The 27,948-nt window shown below is 35.9% G+C and overlaps 2 protein-coding genes across 2 annotated transcripts in view; one reads left to right on the forward strand and one right to left on the reverse strand.

Moving 5' to 3' along the window:
• Positions 1-27,948, reverse strand: part of tmem117 (transmembrane protein 117) — a 118,629-nt gene that overhangs the window by 79,239 nt on the left and 11,442 nt on the right. The gene's annotated exons all lie outside the window — the stretch shown is intronic.
• On the forward strand, positions 1,896-9,088 carry LOC148829500 (P2Y purinoceptor 1-like). Its single transcript, XM_088923524.1, has 2 exons — positions 1,896-1,937; positions 8,082-9,088. The coding sequence occupies exon 2, from the start codon at positions 8,099-8,101 to the stop codon at positions 9,086-9,088; it is 990 nt and encodes a 329-aa protein (XP_088779650.1). The 5' UTR covers positions 1,896-1,937; positions 8,082-8,098.

The following is a 27,948-nucleotide window of genomic DNA, read 5'->3' on the forward strand; positions in this document are numbered from 1 at the left end:
TAAAGAACCTAATCACCACTTACTATTTTGATAAGTAAATGAAGGAGAAAAACTTACATTTCTCATCCAATTTCATGTTGAACTTTGCTTCACAATATTTGACATGTATCGACCAGATGTTTTTACAATAATATTTTCTGAAGTGCCTTTCATCTCATAGCACTATACAAATATAGATACATAGTAAAATCAATGTTTACATAATGTAAAAATAAAACAATTAAGACTTTAAGAATGCTTCTTTGAAAGAGTATTTTTGGGAAAATTGAAAGACCAAAAACAAACTTATTAGACACCCTTCATATTAAAATGTAAAGATGAAAATTATTCAGGGATCAAGCACACATAAAGCTCAGTTTTCTGTGTGTGTGAGAAAGGTTGTTAAATTGATATTTTAACAGCATCAAATTTCTAGACTTGTAAACAACTGTATGGTAATCAATGTTTTTTCACCTCTCTTTTGTCTTACAGGATGGTCAGTCTTTTATACTTGTGTTGTACAGTATATGCATAACTTAAAATGATATGTAATTCAGTTAGGGACTGAATAACGCTCATTCTCTTCTTATCAATAAAGACAGAGTGAATTTTGTGTTATCTTTCAAAGTGAAATTGAAGGCTGACAATTACTGGACATAAGGGTAAGACCTGAAATGCTTTGCTGACACACTGTTACAGAGTTTGCAGTGTGAAGCAAATTTCTTATGATCTTAATGCAACTATAAAAAAAGCAACAGTGGTTTGCTAAGTATTTGTGTTACCATGATTTTTTACAGCATTATTTTTCCTGTTTCTGGATGGAATTTCTACATGTAACACATTTTCAACAATTAAAAACAGGCACTATATAAGGTGTGGGATATTTACAGATGTTAACATTTTAGCAGATGCAAGGAACATTTCGATATTTCAATCTAGACTCTGTATAAACCAGGTTACTATAATCAAGATATCACATAAATAGCCACAAATAGGACAGAGGTAATATTTCTTCATATGCAGTAATTTAGAGTTAAATGTAATCATTTATATTCTTCACACACGTTTCTATTGAAAATTTCTGTCAATTTTACTTCGTTTTCAACATTTAATGTATATGTATTTAGCAAATATCAGCTAAAACACTGTTAAATTTCAAAATTTACAACAAAAGGTATGGCAACAAATAACCCCCTGAAAGGGCGGATAAGTGGTTTATCCCTATCACTAGCAGACTATTAAATTACGTACTGTAATTTTACATACAGTATAGAGCATGAAAATACAATGTAATTCCAATAAAGTAAATATGGCAACCACATTCTATAGATTTGCACATATACTAAATTAAGTACTTCATTAAGAGAGTACAGTCCACATTTCCTAATGTTATTTGGAAAGGAAGTATATTTTTATGTGCTACTGGTATTAGCAGTAATGGTTGCCTTATGATTACGTTAACCTTTCAGTGGGATTTTCATATTAAGTTTTCCAGTACCTCATCCAGTAATATATTTAATAATCTTTTTTTTTCAATTAATCAAAAACGCAAAGCAAACATAGAAATGTGGCAGCAAATGTAACACTGTTGCAAAACATGAAAGAGAAAAAGTAAAGGACAAGTGGGATATACAATTTGCTTTAGAGTTATAGCCAGAAACAATGGCTTGTCTACCTCTCAAAGACACATAGTATACTCCATGTTACTATGTGAACTCATTCTCCAAAGCAATGAGGAGGAGCCTTTTACCATCAGTGAATGAAATAGTGAGAGTGATGTCACATCATAGGCTTCAACCTATTCATCATGCATGTCAAACAAAATCCAGGGTGACAACAAGCAACATCATTGTAAGGTTGATGAGAAATCCCAGCTGCTTGAAAGAGGACCTGTGTTAACAGCCTTTCTGTTACAATGTTCCACCATCTATTTAATGACTCTCAGTTTTTTCAACAGGGTAAGAAGAGCTATTACTAAAATATACATACATCTTAATAAAACAGGATTAACGCAAGTATTCATGAAACATGAAGTTTTAGTTACAACTGAATTTATCAACTTTTAATTTAACAATAAGAACTGTTTTCAAAATAGTTTATTTATGCCTAATTATTAATGGAGGAAATTCAGTGTATGTTTGTCTTTATTTTTTATTTAAGGGTTAATTGAATGTGATATGTGTATGTGATTATTAGCTTTCTTGAGATGTCATTTGCCTCAAAATACAGTGCATCAGGTTTGAAATATGTTTAAGAGTGTTCATAATAATTCTGATACACTATAAACAAAACACAACTACTTGTGTTTTAAACACCGGTAGTTCAATTGGATCATAATATTTTGCAAAACAGTTGAAATTCTGAAACAAAACATCAATGCAAACATCAATTTGAATTATACCTCTGATATATACAAATGCTGTTTTCTGGATAATTTAAAAATATGTTCAAAACATGGTATTTCACACAATAATTCTGAAGTGTTAACAATAGATTTTATTTACATACAACACATTTCTAAATTTCTCAAGCTGTGATAATATGAACAAAAATGTTTTTACATTTGTCATGGAAGAGTTCTGTCTTTGTTCTGTTAAAAATGTTATCCCCAATATTTGGTAAGACTTGTGGATGCAAATACGGTAGAACATGGATTTATAGTCAGGAGTTTATGGAAGAAGTGGAGACCAAAGAGGAATACTTTGATGGTCAAGCTTTCTGTTTTGTTATTGTGTGAAAATGATATATAAAGGAGGATAATGTTAAAAGGCTGAACATGGGAAAGGGAATGTTGAAGGTCAGATGGAAATTTTATATATATCTTTAAAAAAAATTGTGGACTGATTCAAATACAGAATGCAGATGTGATATGCCAGAGAACTGTGTTTCAAAAGTGATAAAAGGGTTCAGAAGATTATTTAAAATAATAGGGCTTGTCAACAGGAATGAGCTGGTGATGGTGATACAGTAGGTCTACTTCTTGTGCTAGGGTCCTGAATTTCTCTATCTGAAAACAAGAGATCATATCAGCAATTTGGTTAGAGTAACCCAGGTTATGGCAACGTGAATTATGAGTGAGTTGGTTGCATAAAGATCATGATACAGGGGTTTTTCAGGGCCTTTTATTAAGGGTTTAGACCATGTATACAGTATGTTGCCTAAATGAATGAGGATGTGTTATTGCCTCCAAGTGGATGCTCATAAAGCATGACAAAGGAACATGAAAGAGAAAGTTGGGGAATTAATGAGGCTGCAACCCCTTTCCTTTGTGATAAGCACCAAAGCCAGAAAACAGCAGCATTGATATAGCTGGAGATCCTTGGAAGACAGAAGGCAAACAATATAAAAGAAGGTGGCGCTATCCTATTTTCTTCAAGGAGGCACAACCTACTCTAAGTTCTGCTCAGCAAACAGAATCCAAAGAAAAGGGGGGATGTAGAAATACGACAGAAGAATATAAGAAAGGGAGATGAGAGATAAGAGTCTTTCTAAGAAATAATGCATATATTGTAATTCAATTAGCTAAGGAGAGAGAGAACCTCGTACTTTGAAAAGGGGTAAAAGCAAAGGAACGTGGAGAGGAAAGCTATAGCTTTCAGGTATAGCTTATGGCACAGAGGAGCAAGAAAAGGGATAAATAAAGCAACTAAAAAATAAAGGGAGTTTATAGTTATATAATTTTGTAGACAAAATATACCAATATCTTTGTAGACCTTTATACCAAGAAGACTTCTGACATAATGTTGAAAATTTGGGGCTGCTATGGCACCGAAAAGTGAGACAGATGGCAAAATAATATTTATTTTAACACTTTCGCCAAAAAAGGAGCCAGAAATTTGGGTCAAATGGCATCATCTTTAAATGCTTTTGAAATGTCGATTTTTGTCAGCTAAATATTTCTACCCATTATTTTGATCAAAAACAAAACATAATTAGTTTGTATTGCTAGGAGAAAATAAAACTGGGAATTATGAGATGCCACGAGATCAGTGATTAGGCATTTCTTTCAGAAGTCCTCTTAATGCCAAACCTAAGGGGCTAATTCTGTAGTAGGTGAAAGAGGTGGGATGGAAAAGGGTTCTGATCATGAAGCCCTGATAAAACTCTTTATGTAAAATATGCAATTGTGAAATATCGCAACAATTAACATAACCTGATTGTCCACCGGTTAAAAGCACTGATCGAACAAGGTTTCTCTTGCATAACTGTAAAGTTAGTATAAGGAGAAATAATCAATATTATTCCACTCATACATATTGACATATTTTTCTACTTGAAAATGGCCTTTACTGTATGAGACCCTCTGTAAAATGTATTGATTTACACATTTAAGTATTAATTTCTACTCAAAATTGGATGCAATGAGAATTTGCAAAATGTGTTTCAGCCACATACTACAGCAGTTGCTTAGTAACAGCTGTGGATATTTAAGATGGAACATTGTCCATATCAGTTTCAATACTTTCCAGGTAGAAAGCTACAATATAAATCACCACAGCAGTTCATAGCACAAAAGTGAAAGAACACACTGAAATATCCTTAATTTTCTTGAGCTGTTATATTTTAAAAAATATAAATTTATTTCATCTCATTTCACAAACAGGTGTTTCACTTATTGATATGTACATCACACACAGTACATTTATTGTATTCACATCCTGAAATGTGCCTGTGGGGAAACATTTGATAGGCTAATCTTATATCAAAGGAAATTGCTATTGCCTCAACAATATTTCCTGGTAACCTTCTTTAAATGGTTGATGACTGGATATGGTCCAAATTCAATATCAGCAGGCATAAATAAAAATCTATAACCAAATTACTTAGGCTCCAGTGAGTCACAATTATACTGGAAACACAAACACACACAATATACTCCTAGGATTTCTCTGTAGTATCAGTTGTTTTCCTGTGCTTGAAATCTTTTAATCAGCTAAAGACCTTGATTTATCTTTCCAGAATAGATACTTCTTCTACTTCTATTTGGTATATAAATCATAACAACAGGAGGCATGCTAATGATTCTTTCTTCTGTCTTTCATAAATGGAAAATGCATTATCTGCCCTTTGTTGTCACACAATACATATTTTAAAAGAATCCAGCAGCACTCTGTCTGCATAGGAACTGTATACCAGGTAAAAAAATGCTCTGTGAGCTTTTAAATATGGACTGGTCACAAGCATGGAAACAAATAGTCTACAGTCCTGGTGAGGGCTGTGGCCTGAAGCAGTAGTAACAGTAGGTATGATCACAGCAACAATAACAATAATACTGCCCTTGCAGTTTTAGCCCTTTCCATTAAGAAAGATCCCAAAGCACCAACCACAAAAGTACAATACACCTTTTGTGTCTGCTGCATTCTGCATAACTGATCAGGTAGAGCTGTAAGCAATTGTTTAACCAATTCTAAACGTAGAGGAAATTTGGCACATATATTCAGGTTAAAGGAGCCTAAGATGCAAGTGAGTAAGAAAGCCGGGTTAGCACCTCTACTCTGCAAACAGTGTCTAAGAACTCTAATGACCTTCAGTAGTCAGGAACTCAGTTTAATATCTCCAGAAGGGTAACAGTACAGTGTCACCATAACTGGCAGTGATTGTCTAGGTAGAACAGTAGAACAGAAATGAGCAACTGAAACTTTTTTTCAGTTCTTGATGAATAAGTACATCCAAAGACCTGGTGGTAACTTTCTACTTTCTATATAACTATGTAACTACTGTATGCCTCATTTAATAGTCCGCGTCTTCTGTATTAATTTGAGATGACAATGGCTTAAGTGCTGCAAGAATTCTTTTCAGAAATCACACCTACTGTACAGTCTTCACCTCCACTCTTGACTACTCGTGAACATGTGTTAGTATTTTCATAAAGTTATTATATATAATATTATATATTAGGAAATATAAATGTATTGATTGTACAAATAATATACTGTATACTCTTAAGCATAATCCAAACAAGATAATGCAACATCAGAATGATTTCTCTATTGCCAAGGAGATAAAGCTGAAATTCTACAACATGAAGACCAAACAACATGCAAAATCCCAAAATCCACATTCCACTAAATCCAAGCAAGATGGAAGCGTTTTTTTTGTCAAGGATGCCATCCTGTGAAATACTGAACAGCAAATATAAGCACTGACATCTACTCTGATATGTTACTTCCCATGATCCAAGGTAAAAGACAATTTCCAGGGATTACAAACTCCTAGCCAGAGCAGGTGAGGTCTCTGCAATGAGGATTACATTGCTAAAAATGACTATGTAAAAGAAAGACTACAATCATCTCAGAAGAGTTTCAGAGATCTTGCAAGCATTACTGCAGAACAAAAAAACAACAACAATAGCTTTCTTCAAATTTTGCCTCCATATTGCAAAGGACCATAGCTACAGAACATACTTTAGTTGAGGACTACAATGCATGTTTTTATTTCTTGTAGGCCTAGGTTTAAAGATCTGCTACATTTGTCATTATTTCACAAAATACAGAAGAAAAGTCTTTTTAATTATCAAAATTGTTTATGTGCCAGTACTGAATATACTGTATAATCACCGATGAGAAAATGAAATTTGTCTTTAATAGCCTAGTTTAAGGTCCTAAAAGATTTTTGCTGTTTCCTAATTACTTTCTGTCTGGCCAATAGCAGGCTGGCTGTAACCAGTATAATTCTAGGGCTGCGCCTCAGGGTTACTACTGTGTGAGAATCGCAAGTATAGGAGTGTATTGCTTTCTCTCCTCTCCTCTCTTTTCTTTACAACCTCTCATTTCAAGCCTTGAGGTCTTTTCATTGGTACCCAGATAAGCATTGAGATGTGTACGCTGTACTAATTAAATTAAGTATGAAAATGAAAAAGAAAAGCTGCAGTGATGCAAGAAATGCTTGTGGTACACCATGCTGTTAGCTGGAAGAAAGTGGTCTGGTGTCTGGCAGTAATTTATATATGAGCAAACGAGGAAAATGTATTGTAAAACATTACTTTAGATGAACAGAACACTACATTTTGACTTGAACAACTACAAAAAACTTGAAGCAGAAGACATCGGTTTTTTATATTGTAGCTAGTCAAGAAATTAACTAGAAAAATAAGCAAGAATTAATAAATACACCTTATTTTGCCTTCATTAACTAAAATGAAAAACAGGTCATTGATGAACATTTCCGTTATCATTTACACTGACTAAATTAGAGATAAGATCACTTTATTAGCCATATACAATTTCTTGCATTAGGAATTCATCTTTTCACATACCCCAGCTTGCTCTCCATGAGACAAACAGACAGGGAGAGAAGCTTGGGGTTAGAGCCCCTGGAGCAGTTGGGGGTAAGGGCCTTGCTCAGGGGCCCAACAGAGTAGGACTCCTCTGCCAGCCACAGGATTTGAACCAGCAACTTTCCAGCCACAGGCACAGCTCCTTAGCCACAATGCCACCGCTCCGCCACCATTAACAATTAACACTGGTTTCATATAGAGTAATGATTAAAAAATCCCATCATTGAAAAAAATCATTAAAAAGCACTTTATTAAGAAATATAGCATGTCTATTACTTTACAGAAACAATAAAGACAGCTTACTTTGGCAAAAGTAAAAGCTGTATGTTTTAGAAAACAATACTAAGGATGACAGGAAGAAGCAGCTAGTAATTAAATTACTAATAGAAGGCTGTTTTGTGTTTTCAGAACCTTAGTTTTTAAAATCTGTGGTATGCTATCATGGAAAATAAATGTATACATGCTTTTCAAATCCCTTGAGAAATCTGTCCTTATGGACACTTAAATATACAGTTTATAATAAACAATGTTTTTGTAGATTGATATTTTCTGCTTGCTACAATTTTGTATTTTTCCATTGCTTGTAAACAACTTTTTTTTCTTTTTTGACTGGAATTGTCATTTTCATTATTGCATTTTAGCTCAGTAATCATATACGCTATTTCTTCAGTCATAGTTTTACTTTTAAAACTCGATAACTCTATTTGTTCATAGAGTGTTCAAGAGTGATAAATAGGACATTTTCCTAAATAATTTAACATAGTTAACCTTATGCTGTATATGATGTAGTAAATTTATGTTTTTTCCCATTTTATTCTGCTTTCAGGAAGTTTGGGTGAGGCCATGGAAAATCTGACCCAGATAACTGTGTTCTGCAGTCAGTATGGAAGGGAGCAGTGGTACTGGTACTGCTATGTTGTGATCCTTTTATACATGTTTGCCTTGCCAGTGGGGATTCTGGGAAACATTACTGCACTCATAAACTACACATGCTGCAAGAAATCATGGACAACCAGTAAAATATTTCTCTTCAATCTTGTGCTTTGTGACTTTGCATGGATTTCAACACTGCCAATTACCATCTACTTCAACCTCCAGAGGCCAACTCTGACTGACGCACAGATATTTTGCCAGTTTAAGAAAATATTCTTCAACATAAATATCTACGGAAGTATATTTTTCCTGACTTTAATTAGCTTTGATCGGTATGTTGGCACAGTTCATCCAATCAGCTCTTTAAATTGGTGGAACAAGGAGAAGGCAAAAATCTGCTCAGTCTCAGTCTGGACTATACTGTTTCTGGGATCAATTCCCGATTTCTTCTACACTTTTGCAGTAAAAAGACAGGACAATGTCACTGTTTGCATAGACCACATTCAAGGTCCTTTTTCGTATGTTAAAACAATTTCTATACTACGGACAATAATTGGATTCCTTGTTCCTTTCAGTGTCATGCTTGCATTCTACATAATGACTGCCAAAGCACTTCGAAATTTACCAAAACGTATGAGCAATGGAAGGAAGTCAGGCAAGCCTTTTATGCTGATATCTGCAGCAATACTTATTTTCATTGTGTCATTTGTTCCCTATCATGTCATGATCATGACCCTAATCTTCCTTCGAATCAATAAGAAAATAAACAAAAATAATGTTAATATATTATATGCTGCCTATCAATTTTTTGAAGCAGTATTCAGCATTAGCAGCTGCCTAGATCCAATTCTTTACATGCTTGCAAGTGAACGATTTCAGAAAAGGCGGCTGGCACTTAAAAAGCACCCTAAAACAATATGTTTCTGCAGCAGAAGGCAACGGGTTGGAGTTATAAGATAGCTTCTTTTTTATTTTCACAGGCAGGTAAACGGAGAATAAATTCTCATTCACAACAACAACGTGGAGACCCATACATTCAGCAGGGTATTTGGTGAAGCAATTTCAGTGAAGTATCTTATTCAAATGTACAACAGCAGCATCTCAAGCTACAATATCTATATACAGTATACAGTAGGTACTGTGGAGCCTGCAGTGTGTCACATACACTGCAGTTGAGAGGACAGCTCACTGGCTTCACATTCCCTCTGTGCTGGTTATGCATTTAAATGCAGTATTACTACAAATAATGTTCAATGTTTATTATGAAAAATGCAATAAGAACATCTAAATGATTGGAAAATTATTTAAATGTCTTTGCTTAACAATATATTGTAAATCTATGCAGTTGTACTTGCTTTTAAGCTGGGAAAAGGGGTGCTACAGTAATTATTACTTACACTTTGTTCTGATTATCATTCTTTTTATTTTGCTTGGAATAATACTTGAAACTTTTATAATATGTATCTTGATTTACAAATAATAACACACCTGGTGTCCGGCAGTAAAACTGACATTATGATAACATAACTGTTTATCATGTGGTTGTTTCCATCTGTTTAAAACAAATTTTGTCAAGGAGTAGTGAGGTTTTATTACTTTTGTGCATCAAAGGTTTATTTATTGTTAGTGGTTATCACTGGACATTTACTGGGGATATTTAAACATGAAAATGGAGTACTTCCATAGAATCTAGCTGTAAGGTCATTCTTAGTTTCTAAGTTGCTCAGTTTTTTTTTTAATCTGTTACATACACTTTATGTCAAAATTCATCTTTTTGATTTGATGCAGTTTAATTCTAAGCAAGCAATAAAACCAAAACAGATATTTAATTACTAATTCATGCTTCATCAATCATGGATTTGTAGGAACCATTGTACGTGTAATTATCTTTGCAGCAAGTATTTCCCATATTAAGCTGCTTTATATACTGTACAGTGTCCTCCATTAGTATTGGGACAGTGAAGCCAAAATTGCTTTTATTCTCAATTAATTAGGATTCAAGATGAAAAGATTAATATGAGGCAAAAGTATTGAATGTCACCTTTTATTTCTGGGTATTTCCGTGGTTATGTTGTTATACCATTTTAAAATAGCACTTTGTTTCCAATACCCTAATTTGAGGTGAGCATAAGTATTGGGTCAATTGGCTAAGAAGTGTTTCTTGTTGGTCAGGTGTTTCCTGTTGCATTGATTCTACACACATAAAAGAATTGTGAATGTGTAGTGTTGGATTTACCCTTTGAAGTCAGTAGGCCTAAACTATAATGAAGACTAGAGAACTATCTATGAAAGAAAACCAAACAATTTGGATACTGAAAGAAAATAATTCAGTCAGAACCTCAGCACAGAAACTGAACATAGCAAAATCAAGAATGTGAAATATCTTCAAAAAGAAAGACATCGCTGGTGTACTTAGCAATTGGCAATGACCAGGTTGGCCAAGGAAAACAACTGCAGTTGATGATATATAAATTATCAGATGTATGAAGAAAAATTCTAAAACCTCTGTTGCTAAAAACACAGTGCAGTGAAGGATATCACAACCTACAGTCCACAGTGCAGGGGTGTAGGATACCACAACCTACTGTTCACTTTGACAGCAGAATTATAAAGGCTACATTGCAAGATGCAAACCTCTCATCAGCAGCCAAAGATAGAAAGATTAAATTAAAATGTAGAGTTTTAATGTACAGAGATAAGCCAGTGGAGTTCTGAAACTCAGTTTTATGGAAAGATGAAACAAAAATAAACCTCTATCAAACAAACTGCAGATGATCCAAAGCATGCCACTTCATCTGTGAAATATTGTTGTGGTAGTGTCATGGCTTGGGCATACACGGCTGCTTGTGGAACCAACTCACTCATGTTTATTGATGATGTAACCAATAATTGTAGCAGAAGAGCAGAATGACATCCTGTTTGCATACTGTATGTACATGTACAAAACAATGCCTACAGACCAATTTGACCCAAAAGGGGGAGATTGAACACAAAAAATTGTATTATTCTGAAATGTTAAAGCATACATCTGCAGAAATAAAAGGTGAAATTCTGTACTTTTGCCTCATGTTAATCTTTTCATCTCAAATCAAAATTGCTTGAATATATAGTAAAAACCGCAATTTAGACTTTACTTTTCCAATACTAGGGAGGGTACTGTATACTGCAATAAATTGTGACATGCAGGTTCTGTGAGAATACAGACCAACATTTATCCTTAATTAATAAAATCCTTGTTTTCCAAAGCCTCATGATGATCAATCCTTGGTAAATGTTTACAAATGATTGCTTCTTGCAATAGGATAATGCTCACTATACATTACTGATGTAATGTGGAAAGCAAAATATATTTGAAATGAGGTATGATAGTATGAAACATCAGTGATTTATACTTATTTAAAGTAATGTGTAATATGCTTTTCAACCTAGGGCATAAATGTGTGGGTAGTTAAAAAGAGGGGGCATTAGGCCCATATTTTCATGGTTCAATAAAGAATTGTCATGCTGTGCTCATATATCACATCATCATTTCCTCTTAGATTTTTTTTTCAGATTCTGTTTGTTACCAAGTAGAAAATGGAAATGGAAATTTACAACATAAAATAAAAAAATACATATTACTTGCTCTGTTCCTAGTAAAAAGAAACTATTAACAGATCCATAACCATAAGCTTTGTTTTGGTAGTACCATAAAGTATTTGTCAAGTAACAATTTTTCCCCACAGTGTGTAGAGTGAAGTATTCATGTGCATTATTCATTTTTACTTTATTTAAAAGGATGATGTAAAAAGATAGTTACTTAAAATTCCCTGAGCTCTTTTAGTTTTAAGTCTGTCCATCCATTTTCTAACTGCTTTATGCTGTACAGGGTCACAGGGGAGCCTACATGTATCCTGGCAAGCAATGGGCAAAAGGAAGGACACACCATGGATGGGACGCCAGTCCATTGCAGAGCACACAGACACAAACACACACATCCACACCAGGGCCAGTTTTCCCAGAAGTCATTATGTCTTCAATCTCTGGGGAAAAAACAAGAGCACCCAAAAGAAACACATGCAAACAAAGGATGAACAAACCCCCTGCAGATAGCACCACAGAAATTGAACACAGGGACCCAGTGCGGCAAGGCAGCAATACTAACCACTTGTAACGAACAGTTCTTTCCGGACCCTATGCGGACAACACAATCCGAAGAAATGGGGAAACGCAAGGAAAAAGTCATGCAGGAATACGTGGATGAAAACGGGGGGGCGTGTCCAAAGTGCGCTGGTGCACGGGGGAGGTGTGGCCGAGGCAAACAATCCAAAAAGTAATCCATAGAGGGAATCCAAAAACGCAAGAAAGTCCATAGCCAGGTGATCCATCCAAATAAGGTATTAAAAACGCGGACCAGGAACAGGACCAGGAACAGGACCAGGACCAGGAACAGGACCAGGAACAGGAATTAAAACCTTAACGGAACCAGGCGCTTCCAGGTCCCGGACTCGCACAGTACGGAAACCAGATGCAGAGCCAGGATGAACGTCAGCGCCTGGCTTTTAAGGTGGACTGGGAACAGGGGTCAGGTGCACAGAATTAAATCCAAAGTGAAAGGGCCGGAGCACCCTTAAGGAGGAGGGACTATAATCGTGACACCACTATCATGCAATACTAACATCAGCAATACTAACATGTTGCCCCTACAGTTTTACAGGTTAGCTAAATTAAGCCTATGACTCACATCTTCTTAAGGTTTCACATTTTGTTTCAAAACAAACCACCATTCATAATGTCAACCTAATTGTAAAATAGGGTAGGGAAGATGGGGCAGAATTAGTTATTTTATAATTGTAAATGGACCATGACCCTCACCAGGAAAAGCAGAGTGAAAATGAATGGATGGATAATTATAAATGGATGGCACAGTGGTGTGCCTGTTGCCTCATAGAGCTTGGATCCTGGGTTTGCTTCCAGACTAGAATGCCATGCGTGTGGCGTTCTCTGGTTCTCTGGTTATGAGGTTTTTACCAAATGCATTGGTTTGCTACTACCAACCATTAATTCAAATCTCTAAGTCCTGCTTTGTGTATGCCCTGCAATGCATGGTATGTCCCATTCAGAGTGTAGTCCCACCTTGTGTATTATAATTCCATGATAGGCATTGCCCTTACCAGGATTAAGCTTTTTTCTGATACTGCATGGAGGGAACCATACACAGCCTACATATTGCTAATATAGCTATAACATATTACTAAAACCCCTTAACTTTCACAAATTGATTGGGTGTTTACTTACAAAAGCTTTACAGGTTACAAAAATCTTTACATACATATACTGTATATCTTAATACATTTTTATTCTATGGATACAGTGCCTACCAGAAGTATTCAGACCATTGCACAATTTTCACATTTTATAGCTTTAAAACATGAAGTCAAGACACTTTGAAGAAGCAATTAATATTTGTCATGTACACAATCTACTCCACACACTCAAAGCAAAAAACAACAAGAAATAACTAGTTAATAAAGCAGACAAAAATCCAAATTCATGATTAATTACATTTTAAAACCCCTTACTGTAGAGGAACCAAAATTAATTGTGGTGCACAAAATTACTTTACAAGCCACAGAGTTATTTGATTGGCCTCTGTTTGGGTGCAATAATAATGATTCTTGAGATTTTAAAAATTAATTGTGGTGCACAAAATTACTTTACAAGCCACAGAGTTACTTGATTGGCCTCTGTTTGGGTGCAATAATAATGATTCTTGAGATTTTACAATTAATATACCTGTCTCTGCGAGGTTCCTTAGTCAGGTTGTGAATTTCAAGCAAAGACCCAACAATGAAGACTACGAATTTTTGGAAGTCATGGTAAGTGTAATTGAAAAGAAGAAGGATGCACAAACATCAAAGTCTCTGAATGTCCCTTTAAGCACTGTCTACTTAATCATCAAGAAACACAGGCTGCAACATACAGTACTGCCCATAACACAACTTACTGTAAATTATGCTGTCACTATCAAACTGTATGATTTCCTGTATGAACAGCTGTGAAAAGGAAACTGGTGAGATATGCCACTGTGAGGTCAATAACAACTTTGAAAGAGCTACAGAGTTCAATGTATGAGATGAGACAAAGGTGCATCAGTCAACAATATCCACAAAGCTCGTCTGTATGGCAGATTAGAAAAACAAAGCAGGATATGAGATGGTAGTTGGCAACAAAATACATAAATGGTCCTGCAAAAATGTGGCAAAGGGTTTTGCAGTCAGATGAGGCAGGCAAATACTAGAGGAAAACCTGTTTCAGTCTACTAAAGACTTATAACTAGAGGAAAAATTCACCTCTGAGTAGGTCAATGATCCAATGTACGAAGCCAAAGTTACACAGAGTGACTAAAGAATAAGAAAGTGAATGTCCTTGAATGGTTCAAAATTCCAACTTGAATGCTGGTAATCTGCAGAAAGAATTAAAAACTGCTGTATTTAAGTAATCCCCGAGCAACCTGAGAGAGTGAGCAAATAAGACAAGAGACTTAAAAAAGTTGCCTCCACCACATACTGAATTCACAGGTTTGAATACTTATGTCATCAATGAATTTAACTTTTATACAATATGAGTATCAGAACCAACATATATGCATTAATTATAGGAATTTATATTTTACATATATTTATACATTTCTATTTTAGATTTATTATTTCTAGGATTTTTTTTTCAAATAATGCGACTTATATAACAGATTATAAACAAGTTTGAATGAAGTACCATTAACACTATATACTGTATTTATATCTATATCTACAGTATATATATATAATCTATTATTCCACCTAAAACACTGACACAGGTACAAATGTCCTTGCTATTAAAAAAGAATATTCCACTTTTCTACAAAGTATTTAGAATGAATGTAAAAGACAATGGTTGCACTGTTATAATCAGTAGTACATTAGTATTTAACAGGTTGTTTAAAGAGCCCTGCCATTTTAAAATGATCGGCCCTGGCATTGCAATAATATGTATTTTACAACATACACAAACACAAAATGAAGCAGCAATCTCTGTTTTTACTGTGCAAACATTTACAGAAAAGGCTGATATTTACTGTAAAGCACTGTTGGAGACATTACATGTTATGGAAAAAGTGGACAATTCAGCAGTTTTGGATGTGCAGTCATTATGGCATTTCATATATTCTAACTGAATTAGATTTCTCACACTTTTCACTGTTTTTCCATTAAGGATAAAAATAATTCTATTAACAGTTTCTGGTCTCAACAACTATTTACTGAAAATGTTGACTAGAAAAGAATCCCCATAACCAAAACCTATGACACGGACTTCTCATGACTGCAGGGTTTTAAGAAAATGGTATTCTCATTACAACTTTAGCTTCGCTTATAATGCCTTAAAATGCTAGCAAAAGCTTTCCAGATCAAATAAATATTTTTTTAATCTTTTCAATAGAAAGGATCCTACAGCTCCATCTTGTGGCGTTTGTGGACAATCATCAATAACAAACATTAAAATCACAGGAATCCGCCTGGTGTGAACTGAGAAAATATTCTAAAACGTTTATTATTAATATGTGGTGTACATTGTTGAAAGGTGAATGTTGTACTTCCAACTTATATGAAGTCAATGTTTTTCATTCTCTATTGCATTTTGTGTTACATTGGAAGTTGTATTGTGGGACTGCAAGCCCTACCTACATTAGGTAGCAACATACCATGTTTGCTTTTAATATTTCGCAAAATCAATGTATTACTCTCTTCATTTTTGTGTGTTTTCTGGTTCAATTCTGGCCTAGGGTACCACGGTGTGGAGTCTGCATGTTCACCTGTGAGCTCTTTCCTGGTGCTCTGGTTTCCTCAATAAAGATGTCCACGTTCATTGGCATGTCTTAATTGTTTCCTGTATGCATGTCCTTTGTGATGGAATGGCATCCCAACAAGATTGCACTCCACCTTGCACTTATTATCTGCTAAATTAGGCTCTGGCTCACTGCAACATTGTATTGAAATATTTTTTTTAAATGGATGGATGGCAGAATACTGATTATGCATTTATAGAGTGATTTTCATTGACTCATCCTTCCCAATTTAATGTGATACACTTCAGTGACTTTGTTGTACCATTATTAAATGAACTTATCAGTGCAAGAGTTGACTGGGCACGTGATGAGGTGATTTTACCTGCTAAATGTCAAGCCTAGTGAAAATCAAGAAAAACACAGAAAAGGAGCCAATATGGAGATCAATATGCTAACTGCTGGCATGCAGCAATTCAGGTGAATTCTTCTACAGTGGAGCCAATCCCTCTCTAGCAACAAATAAAGGTTTATATAAACTAATAGTTATGTTATCAACAGATGTGATCAACAATATACTAAGAGTTGGTACAACAACCCAGTCAATGGGAGGGTCCAAGTATGATAGTGTGGGTGATTGCTGGTTTCCTTACTGCATGGTGCTTCATTAATTATGTTCTGAGTAAACATCATTGCTGATCTTCCTGCAGGCCCATCTTAACTGACAACATCCGAGCACAACCACACACCTTAAGATTGGCTTGCACTTAATCTGCGATGGACTTGTGTCCCATCCAGGGTGTAGCACATACATCCACACACTGCTCATTTAACAATGACAATCTGACCATCCATATGCTGTACCATGATTGCCCTACACATCAAACTTCAGTCATTTTGAACATTTGTGGCATGACCAAGGATGACTTGTGATAGAGCTTAAAGACCAGTGAAAAGCCACATGTTTATCCAGATTCTAAGAGAAGAAAAGAGCAGAACCAAACAAGACAGCATCTGCAAAGCATGTGTCGTAGATGTGCAGCAGCCAGTGGTGGGTATAAATGCTACTAGCCTGCAATGTTCACAAAATCAATAATGAAAGTCTGTGATGAAAGAATGTCATGTCTGTTCAAATGTCAGCTGACGATGTACAGTAAGGTTCTGTTTCTAATTAACTTGCACACTAGAGTGATCATTATATCACCAAATATTATGCATCTGTTAGCTTACAATATACGCATACAACATGGAGATTTTGTATATACTGTACATTCATGTATAGGAGGGCATTGGGGCATTCTATAATGTCATGTCATTTGCCAAACCGCTTTATACCATACCATGGAATGGGAAGCCAGAGCCTAACCAGCAACCAATGAACGCAAGGCAGGCTACACCCTGGACAGGACACCAGTCCATCGAAGGTTATGTACAAGCCAATCTTACATGGGGACAATTTGAAGGCCATGATAGAGGCCTAGGGGGGAAATTTGGCCCAGACACCAGGATAACTCCCTACTCTTATCAAGAAATGCCCGTGGATTTTTAATGACCACTGAGTCAGTACCTCGGTTTAACGTCTTATCCAAAAGACAGCGCCCACTGAAGTATAGTGTCCCCACCACTATACCAGGGCATTAGGACCCACACAGACCACAGGGTGGGCCACTAACACCACTTCCAGCAGCAACCATAGCCTACAAGGAGGTCTCTCATCCAGATACTGACCAGGCTCAACCCTGCTTAGCTTCAGTGGGTAGCTAGTTGAGAGCTGCAGGGTGATATGGCTGCTGGCACCACATTCTATAATACTAAACAAAACTGAATTTCCCTTTTTTATTGTAGTGCTGGTATTATTATAAATTATCTTGGCTAAAGACAAAAACATAAATAAATTTACTTCTCACACTGTTTTTACTGCTATAATGTGCTTTATCAGTGTAAGTCTGATAAATAATGATGAGAGGTATTAAAGTGCAGCAAATAAGTATTGGATCCAATAGCTTCTGTTGCACTGTCAATACCTCAGTGCATATAGTTCAGTAGTTTATTTCTGGCCTTCTAGCTTTATTACATACATTGTAGTAATACATCATCTGGACATATTCAAGGAAACCATCTAGATGCAATAATGCCTGTTAGATTCTACAGTATGTACAAAATATGCTTATTATGCTATTTTATGGCATCACTCAAATGTTTTAAGTGAAGAATAATATGAGAATAATAAAAAAAGATGTTGAGAATTTTGAAACAAAATAATGAAGGATAAAGGTAAAACTTCTGTTACCTTGGGTCTTAAGACTATATACTGTACTGTAGATTATTAATCAAGCTGTGGAAGAAAATACATACAGGCAGGAGATACAGTGACACTGCAGATCAGAATAGTGCAGTAGAGTCTGTAGTAATCTGGGGAGTGTTAAAGATTGCATATACTGTACTAAGAAGATTCTAACCCTGAACAAATGTTCATACAGGAGTTCACATTTATTAAGTCAGGAGTTCTATATTCAATCAAAAAACCAAAAGAAAACCTAATTTCCCTGAAACTGAAATGAACATTAAACATGAGGCCAATTCTTTGCCTTGGGACATTGACCAGCTTCATCTTGGAAGATATAAATGTCAGCTTTATATTGTCAGTTTTAAGCAGTCCGTTTTTTCTGTTTTATATTTCTGATCTATTGTCAGCCTGTAGAGAGCCCTAGGGCAATTTACAGTATGTGACCCAAGTCCTCAGCTAAAGATGTTTGCAAAGTCTTTGATATAAAAATGAAATAGAATCATGTTGTGCACCAGTAAAGGTTCTGAACTACACAGTGTATATTGATTACACTGTGGTAATATTTATAAAGTTTTAGAAGAGATTACCGAGGCAAAATTACTTTAATAAATAAATCCTGTCACCTTAATTGAACTGTTACATATCCATAATTCTATACAATAAGCAGTTTAAAGAGCTTTATTTATTCTTATTAATCTCAAATACTTACATAATTCATTTTTCTTCTATTGTTACAACAAAACACTAGTATGAATAGCTGAATGCAAATCAGGAAGCTGGATGAAAAACATTTCATATGTAATACAGATGTTCAATTTTAGCATTATTCATGCATAAATCAGGTCAGTGGGGAATACTGTACGTTATGTAGAAGTGGCTTTTGAGGTGTCAAAGAAACTAAAGACTATGGTTTACATCTGGATATTGTCAAGATCTGCAGTTCTTGGGAGCTTCAAAGCAAGAAGTACAGTACGAACCGAGGTGTTTGGTGAGGAGTTTGAAATCTTCCTGCATTGTAGGGGATCTAAAACACATACTGTAGATCAATCTTCTGGTTAAGTAAGTTCTTGACACGTAGGCAGAGACACGTAGGCAGAGGAGAGAGCTAAAGCGAGGGAAACAGAGTTTGGTGCAAGGCAGGATGTCCATGTTCAGATCATTTGTAAAGACCAGATTTAAGTTAAGTATTTGAACTTTGTTAAAAGAACTTGTCATTCTGTTGTTTCAGAAAACTCTGATTTCCCTTATAAAGAATCCTTTGGTTAAAAACGGTCTCTCCTGTTTAGTGGATGGATTTTTCAAAATAGGGAGTTAGGGTCATGTTTGCTTTGTAACATCTGGATTTATAGAGAGTTTTAACTGTAGGTTGTTTTCTGTTTGTTTTAGATTGCAGGTTTATCTCTTGTTTTGGCCTTTCAGGTATTATACAAGATTATATATATTGCACACACCATGGACACATAACAGCTCTACTCACATTGAGTTTTATTCAATTTCAAAAATGTAACCTCAATTTTGTGATTTTTGTGTTTTTGTGAATTTTTGTGATTTTTGTGATTCTTGTGATTCTTGTAATTTTTGTGAGATCACAGAAAAAGACATTTCATTGCCAGGAACTACTGCTGCACGCCGTATTGTTGTGCATTTGATAAATAAACTTTGATTTGATTTGATTTGATTTTGAAAACTTGGTAGCAGTCTGGGGCTGTTTCTGGTTGGTCAGGATGTAGGCCTCTGAGACCCCTTGTTTGAAAAATAAAGTAAATTTACTTTAAATCTATGTTGTATTGAATAGTGTATTTTATTATTTATATTATATTGTTTATCTCAGTTTGCCTAATTTATTAGTTTTCTACCAAATCTGAGCCAGAGAACAAAGATCTCAGGTGCCTCTAATTATACTTGAAACTGAAAAAAATATTTGACAGTTATTTAGTATAATAATGAACTATTATGAAACCACATCTATTGATTATTCCTACTAGTATAAAACCATTCTTCTAAAATTAAAGAAGAAATTTAAACTTCTCTAGCTGTTATATAAACCCCCCAGTGCTGTGTTCTATGTAATGACAGCATGCAGGTAGTTTCAACACTTATGTTGAAGTGTTCAGAGCATTTTCTGAGATTCTCTACATATTCAGATTTCTTTATTTCTTATCACAAGAGAAGCCTTCAGCTTAACTTCTCCTCTAACTTTCCAAAAATGCTTCAATGATCTCTGTGACCTCACACAGGAGAGAATGGAGAAATACAGTGAAACTCCTGTGACCCACCACATTTTGAGCCACTTGTCTTTTGACATGCAATTGGCAATTAGAGATTCAGCACTGATTGGAGGAGAGTTACATCTCTCACAGACAACACAACACAGCATAGCATGCTGCAGGGGTCACTGTTGCTTAGAGCCCTGAATCACTTATCCCATCCTAGCCTTGGTGTCATTGATCCTATTGTATGCTGCATGTACAGAGCTAATGACGTTTCCCAGGCTCAAATCCATGATCAGAGAGCCCAGCCTGTTCACAAGGAAGCGTTTTTACATTTTTGAGCCACTTGGAAGTGGTTGATGATATCATCTTATACAATTAGAAAAGTATGCATATTGGAAAAGGTAGCAATTATTCTTATTTAAATAATGAAATCAGGAAATGATGTAAACTTGATAATGGTTTTGAATTGATAGAAAAACACTTATAAATAAGATGTCTCAGTATATATAAATATATCTTATCATAGTAATCATCATCATAATTGCCATCATCATAGGACATTTTAATTTGCTTCACAACATGAGGGACATCTGAAGAGAAAATTAAAACGTCATGCATGAAAATGACAGCTTTCTTGCTCAGTCTGTGGCAGTACCTACTAAGTGGAATGTCTGGACTGATCTAGTATTTTCAAACAAACATAAAAAATGAGGAAGGTTTATACAATAGAACCACTGGTAAACTGATTCTAATATTGAGTCCAAAACAAATATTTCTATCTTTATGAAAGCGGACTATGAAGGTAAAACTGAGTTTAAAGTGTTTCTGTACACATACAGTATCAATATACAATATTGATATGGTATTATATACAATATAATGTCAAATATATTTTGTTCAATGCTGTTGCCTAAGACTTTTTTATGCAGACGCCCAAAACATCTTCATACTGAAGCATTGAATCTAATGCATAGAATCACTATTCGGGGAAATTGTTTCATTCCATTTTTTCATATTGATACATCAACAGCAGAAAAAGTGATAGAATCCAACTAGTACCACTACTAGAAAGCCTGTCATTAAGCCCTGAACTGAAGTGCTATGAGGCATTAACCACAAATGTTTAAATCAAGAGAAAGCCTTAAACATATGTTAAACAAGGTGTATAATATGTTAATACTAAGTTAGATGAAGTTTTATGCAATAAAATCAGTAATTGATTAATATGGATTTTAAAATATGTTTTAAGAGCAAAAAAAAAGTATAAGTAAAATAGACCACAGTCAATTCCAAACATTGCTGTCATATCAGCACATATCAGTGTACAGAGGTACTGTACACTGCCATAAACAAACAGGAATCTGCACATCATGACACAACCATAATCGTCGTGGATGACTTTAATCAAACAAATCTCAACTCCGTTCTCCCAAAATACCATCAGCATGTCTCCTTCCCAACAAGAGGAGAAAACACTCTGGACCACGTTTACACCAAGATTCAGAATGCTTACAAGGCCGTACCCCTCCCCCACTGTGGACACTCAGACCACATCACTCTGTTTCTCCTCCCGGCATACAGACAGCTGCACAGGCGAGTGAAACCAGTGGTCAGGACGGTGAAAGTGTGGCCTGAAAGAGCTGAATCAATCCTGCAGGACTGTTTTGAATGCACTGACTGGAATGCGTTTAAAGAGGCAGCCACACAGGGATCATACACCGACATACAGGAATATGCATCATCAGTCACTAGCTACATCAGGGAATGTGCTGATGATGTTACACTCACAAAAGAAATAAGAACTTTTTCTAACCAGAAACCATGGATGAACAATGAGGTTCGCATCCTAATCAAAGCAAGGGATGCAGCATTCAAATCGGGCAATAAATCAGAACTAAGGTCAGCCAGGATCAATCTAAACAATGGTATTAAAAATGCAAAAAACACACTCAAACAGGAATTAGAGGAACACTTCAGCACTAATGACCCAAGGCACATGTGGCAAGGTATACAGGCCCTTAAAGACTACAAGAGGAATAATATCTGTGCATCTGCCCATGATGCCTCCCTGCCTAACAAGCTCAACACCTTCTATGCTTAGTTTAAAGCCAGCAACACAGAACCAGTCAACAGAGCTACATCCTCCGCAGCTGACCAGGTGCTCTCACTGTCCGCAGATGAGGTGAGGAGATCTCTGCTAAAAGTGAACACACACAAGGCTGAAGGACCTGACGGCATACCCAGTCGCATCCTCAGAGCCTGCGCCAATCAACTGGCGGGTGTATTCACAGACATTTTCAACATGTCTCTGGCCCAAGCTGTAGTCCCCACCTGCTTCAAGACAACCACCATCATCCCAATACCGAAGAAAACCACAGTGACGTGTCTTAATGACTACCGACCAGTGGCACTAACACCTGTCATCATGAAGTGCTTCAAGAGACTGGTCATGAAGCACATTCTGAACACACTGGACCCGTACTAATTTGCTTACTGGCCCAACAGATCCACAGATGATGCAATCTCCATTGCCATACACACTGCCCTATCCCATCTGGATAAAAAGAACACATACGCAAGACTACTATTCATCGACTTCAGCTCAGCTTTTAACACTATCATTCCAGAGAAACTAGTCAAGAAACTCAGTGCTCTGGGTCTTGACATCACCCTCTGCAACTGGATTCAGGACTTTCTGGCAGGCGGACCTCAGACTGTCAGGCTTGGAAACCATACCTCCGGCACACTAACTCTGAACACTGGAGCCCCCCAGGGTTGTGTGCTTAGTCCATTGCTCTACTCCCACGACTGTAAGGTCAAACACAACACCAACTCCATCATCAAGTTTGCCGATGACACCACAGTTGTAGGTCTGATCACAGACAATGATGAGAGGGCCTACAGGGAGGAGGTCAATCTCCTAACAACGTGGTATGAAGACAACAACCTCACCCTCAACATCAGCAAAACCAAGGAGCTGATCGTTGATTTCAGAAAACTGCAAAACGGACATGCCCCTATCCACATCAAAGGGACTGAAGTGGAAAGGGTCAGTAACTTCAAATTCCTTGGCATCCATATCACCAAGGACCTCACATGGTCTCTCAATGCCACCTGTCTGATCAAGAAAGCACAACAGCACTTGTACTTCCTAAGATGGTTGAAGAAGGCTAACTTTTACAGATACACTAACTTTTACAGATACACTACAAAAAGCACACTGACAGGTTGCATCACAGTGTGGTATGGCAACTGCAGTATTGCTGACCGCAAAGCCCTACAGCGGGTGGTGAAAACTGCCCAGTCCATCACTGGAGTTGCCTTCCCATCCATACAGGACATGTATGACAGATGGTGCTTGAGGAAAGCTCTAAGCATCATCAAAGACCCCACACACCCCAGCTACAGACTGTATGACCCTCTACCATCTGGAAAACGGTACCAGAGCATTCGGGCCCAGACTACCAGACTTGGAGACAGTTTTTACCCCCGCACTATCAAACTATTATACTCCCAGCATCTCTCACCTACGATCTGAACCTCACAGTGCCTTCTCTCTTACCAAAAATTCAAACACACATTGAAATCTACCTCTACCTCACATGTCAAGAAGCTCACTCCCCATAATTTTCTATCCTTTATTTTATTCTGTTGATGTATGATTTTGCACATCTGATGTTGTTTTGCACATTGCCTCTTGTTGTTTTGCACATTGCCTGTTGTCTCTTTCTTTTCTTATACAATTGTATTGTTTTTTGTACTACTTATCATCTGAGTGCTAGCTAAATAGCATTTCGTTATACCATATCCCTGTATATGAATACAATGAAAATAAACTTGAACATACCTGTAGATGTATCTGTAACTTGTATTTTTTTAGATTATTTTTAGAAATCATTGTCCCTAAAACAGTGGTTGCTGTGATCCTCATGATCCTATGATGAAAACATACGGATGGAAGGAATACCTTTGAATGGGCTTTTTATTAGTATGAATATTTGGATAAGTTATTTATGGGGATATATAAAAATACCCTGTTGGAAAAATAATAACGTGTGTTAAAAGTTTCATTGTATGTCCAAGATTCTTTTATATTTATAATGTTATTGTTATTTGTAATTCTATTCTAAGAAACTTATCTTAGTAGGAACTAAACATGCAACAAATTAATTCTGTGTTAAGGATGGGGATACAGAGTGCGAACTATTGATAAATGTATTAAGAACATGTTCCATAACTTTCAGTATGGATATATAAAATTCTTTACCACACCAAAACAACTTATGGAAAGAAAATCTTATACATAGAAATCATATTCACATGTATTATATTCATATGGAGTCACAGTGGCATTGCGGTTAGCATTGCTGGCTTGCAGTGCTGGGGCCCTGTGTTCGGTTCCTAGAATGCTATCTGCATGGAGTTTTTATGTTGTTACCTGATCGCGCCACTTTCTTCCAGGTGCTCCAGTTTATTCCCACAGTCCTAAGACATATTGTTAGGACTGTGGGAATAGTAGGTTAATTGGCATTTGGTGTGAGTGCGTGTCTGTGTTTGTGTCTGTGTGTCTGCCCTGTGATGGAGCCCCATCAATGGTGTATCCTGCCTTGCTCCTGCTGCTTTCTAAGCAGCCGGCACCGATAAAGCGTTTAGAAAATTGATGGATGGATGGGTTATACACATGCTTCATTTATGTGTTTTTATACAGTAGATAAAAATTAGCACAGTCTTAAACTTATTTAAGTGGATGACTTTTAATTTTATTTTACAGAAATAATATGAGAAAGTCCTTAATTAAGAACAAATTGCAATCTTCATATCTTGGAATGGGAAACTAATAAAATCTGTAAAATGTCAAATTACGACTTTGTCTGATAGTATCCATACATCTGTTTCATTTATCTGCCTTTGCTTTGTCCTCATCGAGCCTCCCAAAAAAGAAAGGGAATCACAGGTAGATAACATCTAGTATTTTAATGCTTCATGTGAAATATATTTTTTAGATGATCTGAGCAACCTATTCCATCATGTTGATCGTAGATACTAGCAGGGACACTCATTCATTATTTCACTTAAACAAAATGATATCTGGTAGTAAAATAAAAAAGAAACAAGAAAGTAGAATGGCTTATAAAAGCAATTTTAAATAATTACGTGAAAACAATAAATTGAATGTCCTTTCTGAGAAGCTTAGAAGAGACACTGACATGTGTTATGACTTTAATTCTTATTCTATAATACTTTAATTCTGCTACGGTGATTAGGATTTCTGTTTACAGGAACTGAGAAGACATATGTTCACGGCCTTTTCTAATCCTGACTGATTAGAACACTACAGAAAATGAGATGCAACTACAATGCCATTATCCACAATATGACTCAGCTGCAATTTTATAATGACATTTTAAAGAAAAAAACATGATGTACTGAGTCATGGAAGTCTATCAAAACAAAGTATTTTAGACTAGAAGTTATAAGACATGCATTTCCTTATTAAAGTTAAATGTTAAGGGTTGAGGCAGGGGTAACTGAAAAGCCTAATGAACTAAAGAAGACTGCTGATTCGCCCCATGCAATGATACTCATAAACTGTTTTTTCTTACATTGAAAATTCTGAAACATCACCCTACACTACATACTTATAGCTTTTGTTATATAACTGTAAACAAAAAGTCAGGACACAGTTAAGAAATGTTAAAAAAAAAGAAAATAGTTTACTGGAGGAGTACTAGGAGCCCAGACCTACAGATATAATAAAAGGAAAAACAGAGACTGAAAAGATGTTACAGCAGTGGGACTCTTCCTTCTGGACCATAATTGTCAAAAACCTTTGCCTTACTATTGTAACCAGGGATTCTGTGCTGTAGGAAATGCCATCTTCCAGATGCAATAAACCAAGGTCTTAACTGTTTGATCATTACAAATCCCATGGCACTGTTCATAAGAGAAGGGTATTAAATACTCTGGTCTAGCAGAGCCTGGCCTATCTAAAGTTTCCCCTTAATTTAATTGGCAAAGCAATTTCTCACTTCTGTAACTCATCTGCTGGCTGTAGCACAGTGGGCTGCTTGTGTGCTTTGCTGCCTCCTGACCCAGGTGAGTGGTACACTTCAGTGGTGGATGAAATGTGGCCCCTTCTATATTTATTCTTGTTATGGATTTGTTTAATTCTTTATTTACACATTCAGTCACTGGACTTTTAAGAAATTAATAGTTCGAGCTTCTTGGTTTTTTTTAAAGTACAGTTTTCCAAAACTGAATTTTTACTTTTTGTTCAGTGTTATAGTAAAGGTCCTCTTTTACAGTAAGTGTATACTGTAGACAACTACATTTTTTATTATTGTAATTTTATGGTGTTTGTTGGAACCTAGAACTATATTCTTCAGCTAGCTAAGCATTCAGTTTATTCAACATAATATTTCTGTGTCTGTTTAAAACAGTTACATTGGGTCCCACTATACTTGCTAATACAGACTGTGAAGTCCATATTCACAGGTTCACATGTGCTAAATCATTCGCAGACGACCTAATTCTGGGTTAGGGTGTCGTAGCATTTAGGTGGGATTCAGACTTAGAGGCTTCAGTCATAATCCCACAGATGGTAGCTTCGCACCATTCCTCTTCATTCTGAGAGGAATTTTCTTCTTATGAAACAATGGAAAAAGACCTCAACATGGACCAAGAGGACATAAATTCTCCTGGAAAACACAAAAGTGCAATGTACTTCATTTTACTATTAGAAAATTTAATCAAACTCTGGCAGGGAGTCAGATATGAGAACATAAATGTATAGTGATTATAGTGATGTCTATTAATAAATAGATGTCTATAAATAAGCTGATTAATATCATTTTACCCATTATACATGTGCAATTAGCATTAAACAGTTCACCCATTTTAAACCAATATACTGTAACACTTACAGTACATGAAAAAAAACAAATTAATTTCTAACCTTGAAAAATCTTGCCTAAAAATGGCAATGATTACGTGAATACATGGCAGATTTAAAGATTTTGATTGTATAATTGACACATAATTTTAGTAAGAAATGACCAGTTTCGGTGATTTTAAAGCTTGTACTCGAAAGATTTCCAGGTGTCTTATCCAATTCAGTATCCCCTGGAAATCTGTATCCCTTCCGACATACAGATGTTTACATTTTTGCGCACATGTTCCTCAAAACTTTCCAGAAACTAATGATATCCACGGGGACTGAGTGCATATTTGTTAATTATGGTATGGATAAAAAGGGGGCCATTCTTTGTGGGTGTTTTTAGCATTTTCTCAGTGTATTTAATGTGTTTGTTATGGATTTGAGTAATGTAAAACCTTTTACCTCCACCACATGAATGAAAGTTTAATTTATCTTTTCACAACTTATTGGAGCCCCATAGAAAGCATAAAAAGGCTTTGTGCATCTTTTGTCCTTATGTGTTACATAAAATAATTTAATATTGGGATGATGAGGAAAATAATGCGTCCCTGAAAGTGTAAGAAGGAAAGATTTTAGCAGAGT

This window comes from Atractosteus spatula, chromosome 8, assembly GCF_055471065.1.
Source record: "Atractosteus spatula isolate fAtrSpa1 chromosome 8, fAtrSpa1.hap1, whole genome shotgun sequence".
NCBI lineage: Eukaryota > Metazoa > Chordata > Actinopteri > Semionotiformes > Lepisosteidae > Atractosteus > Atractosteus spatula.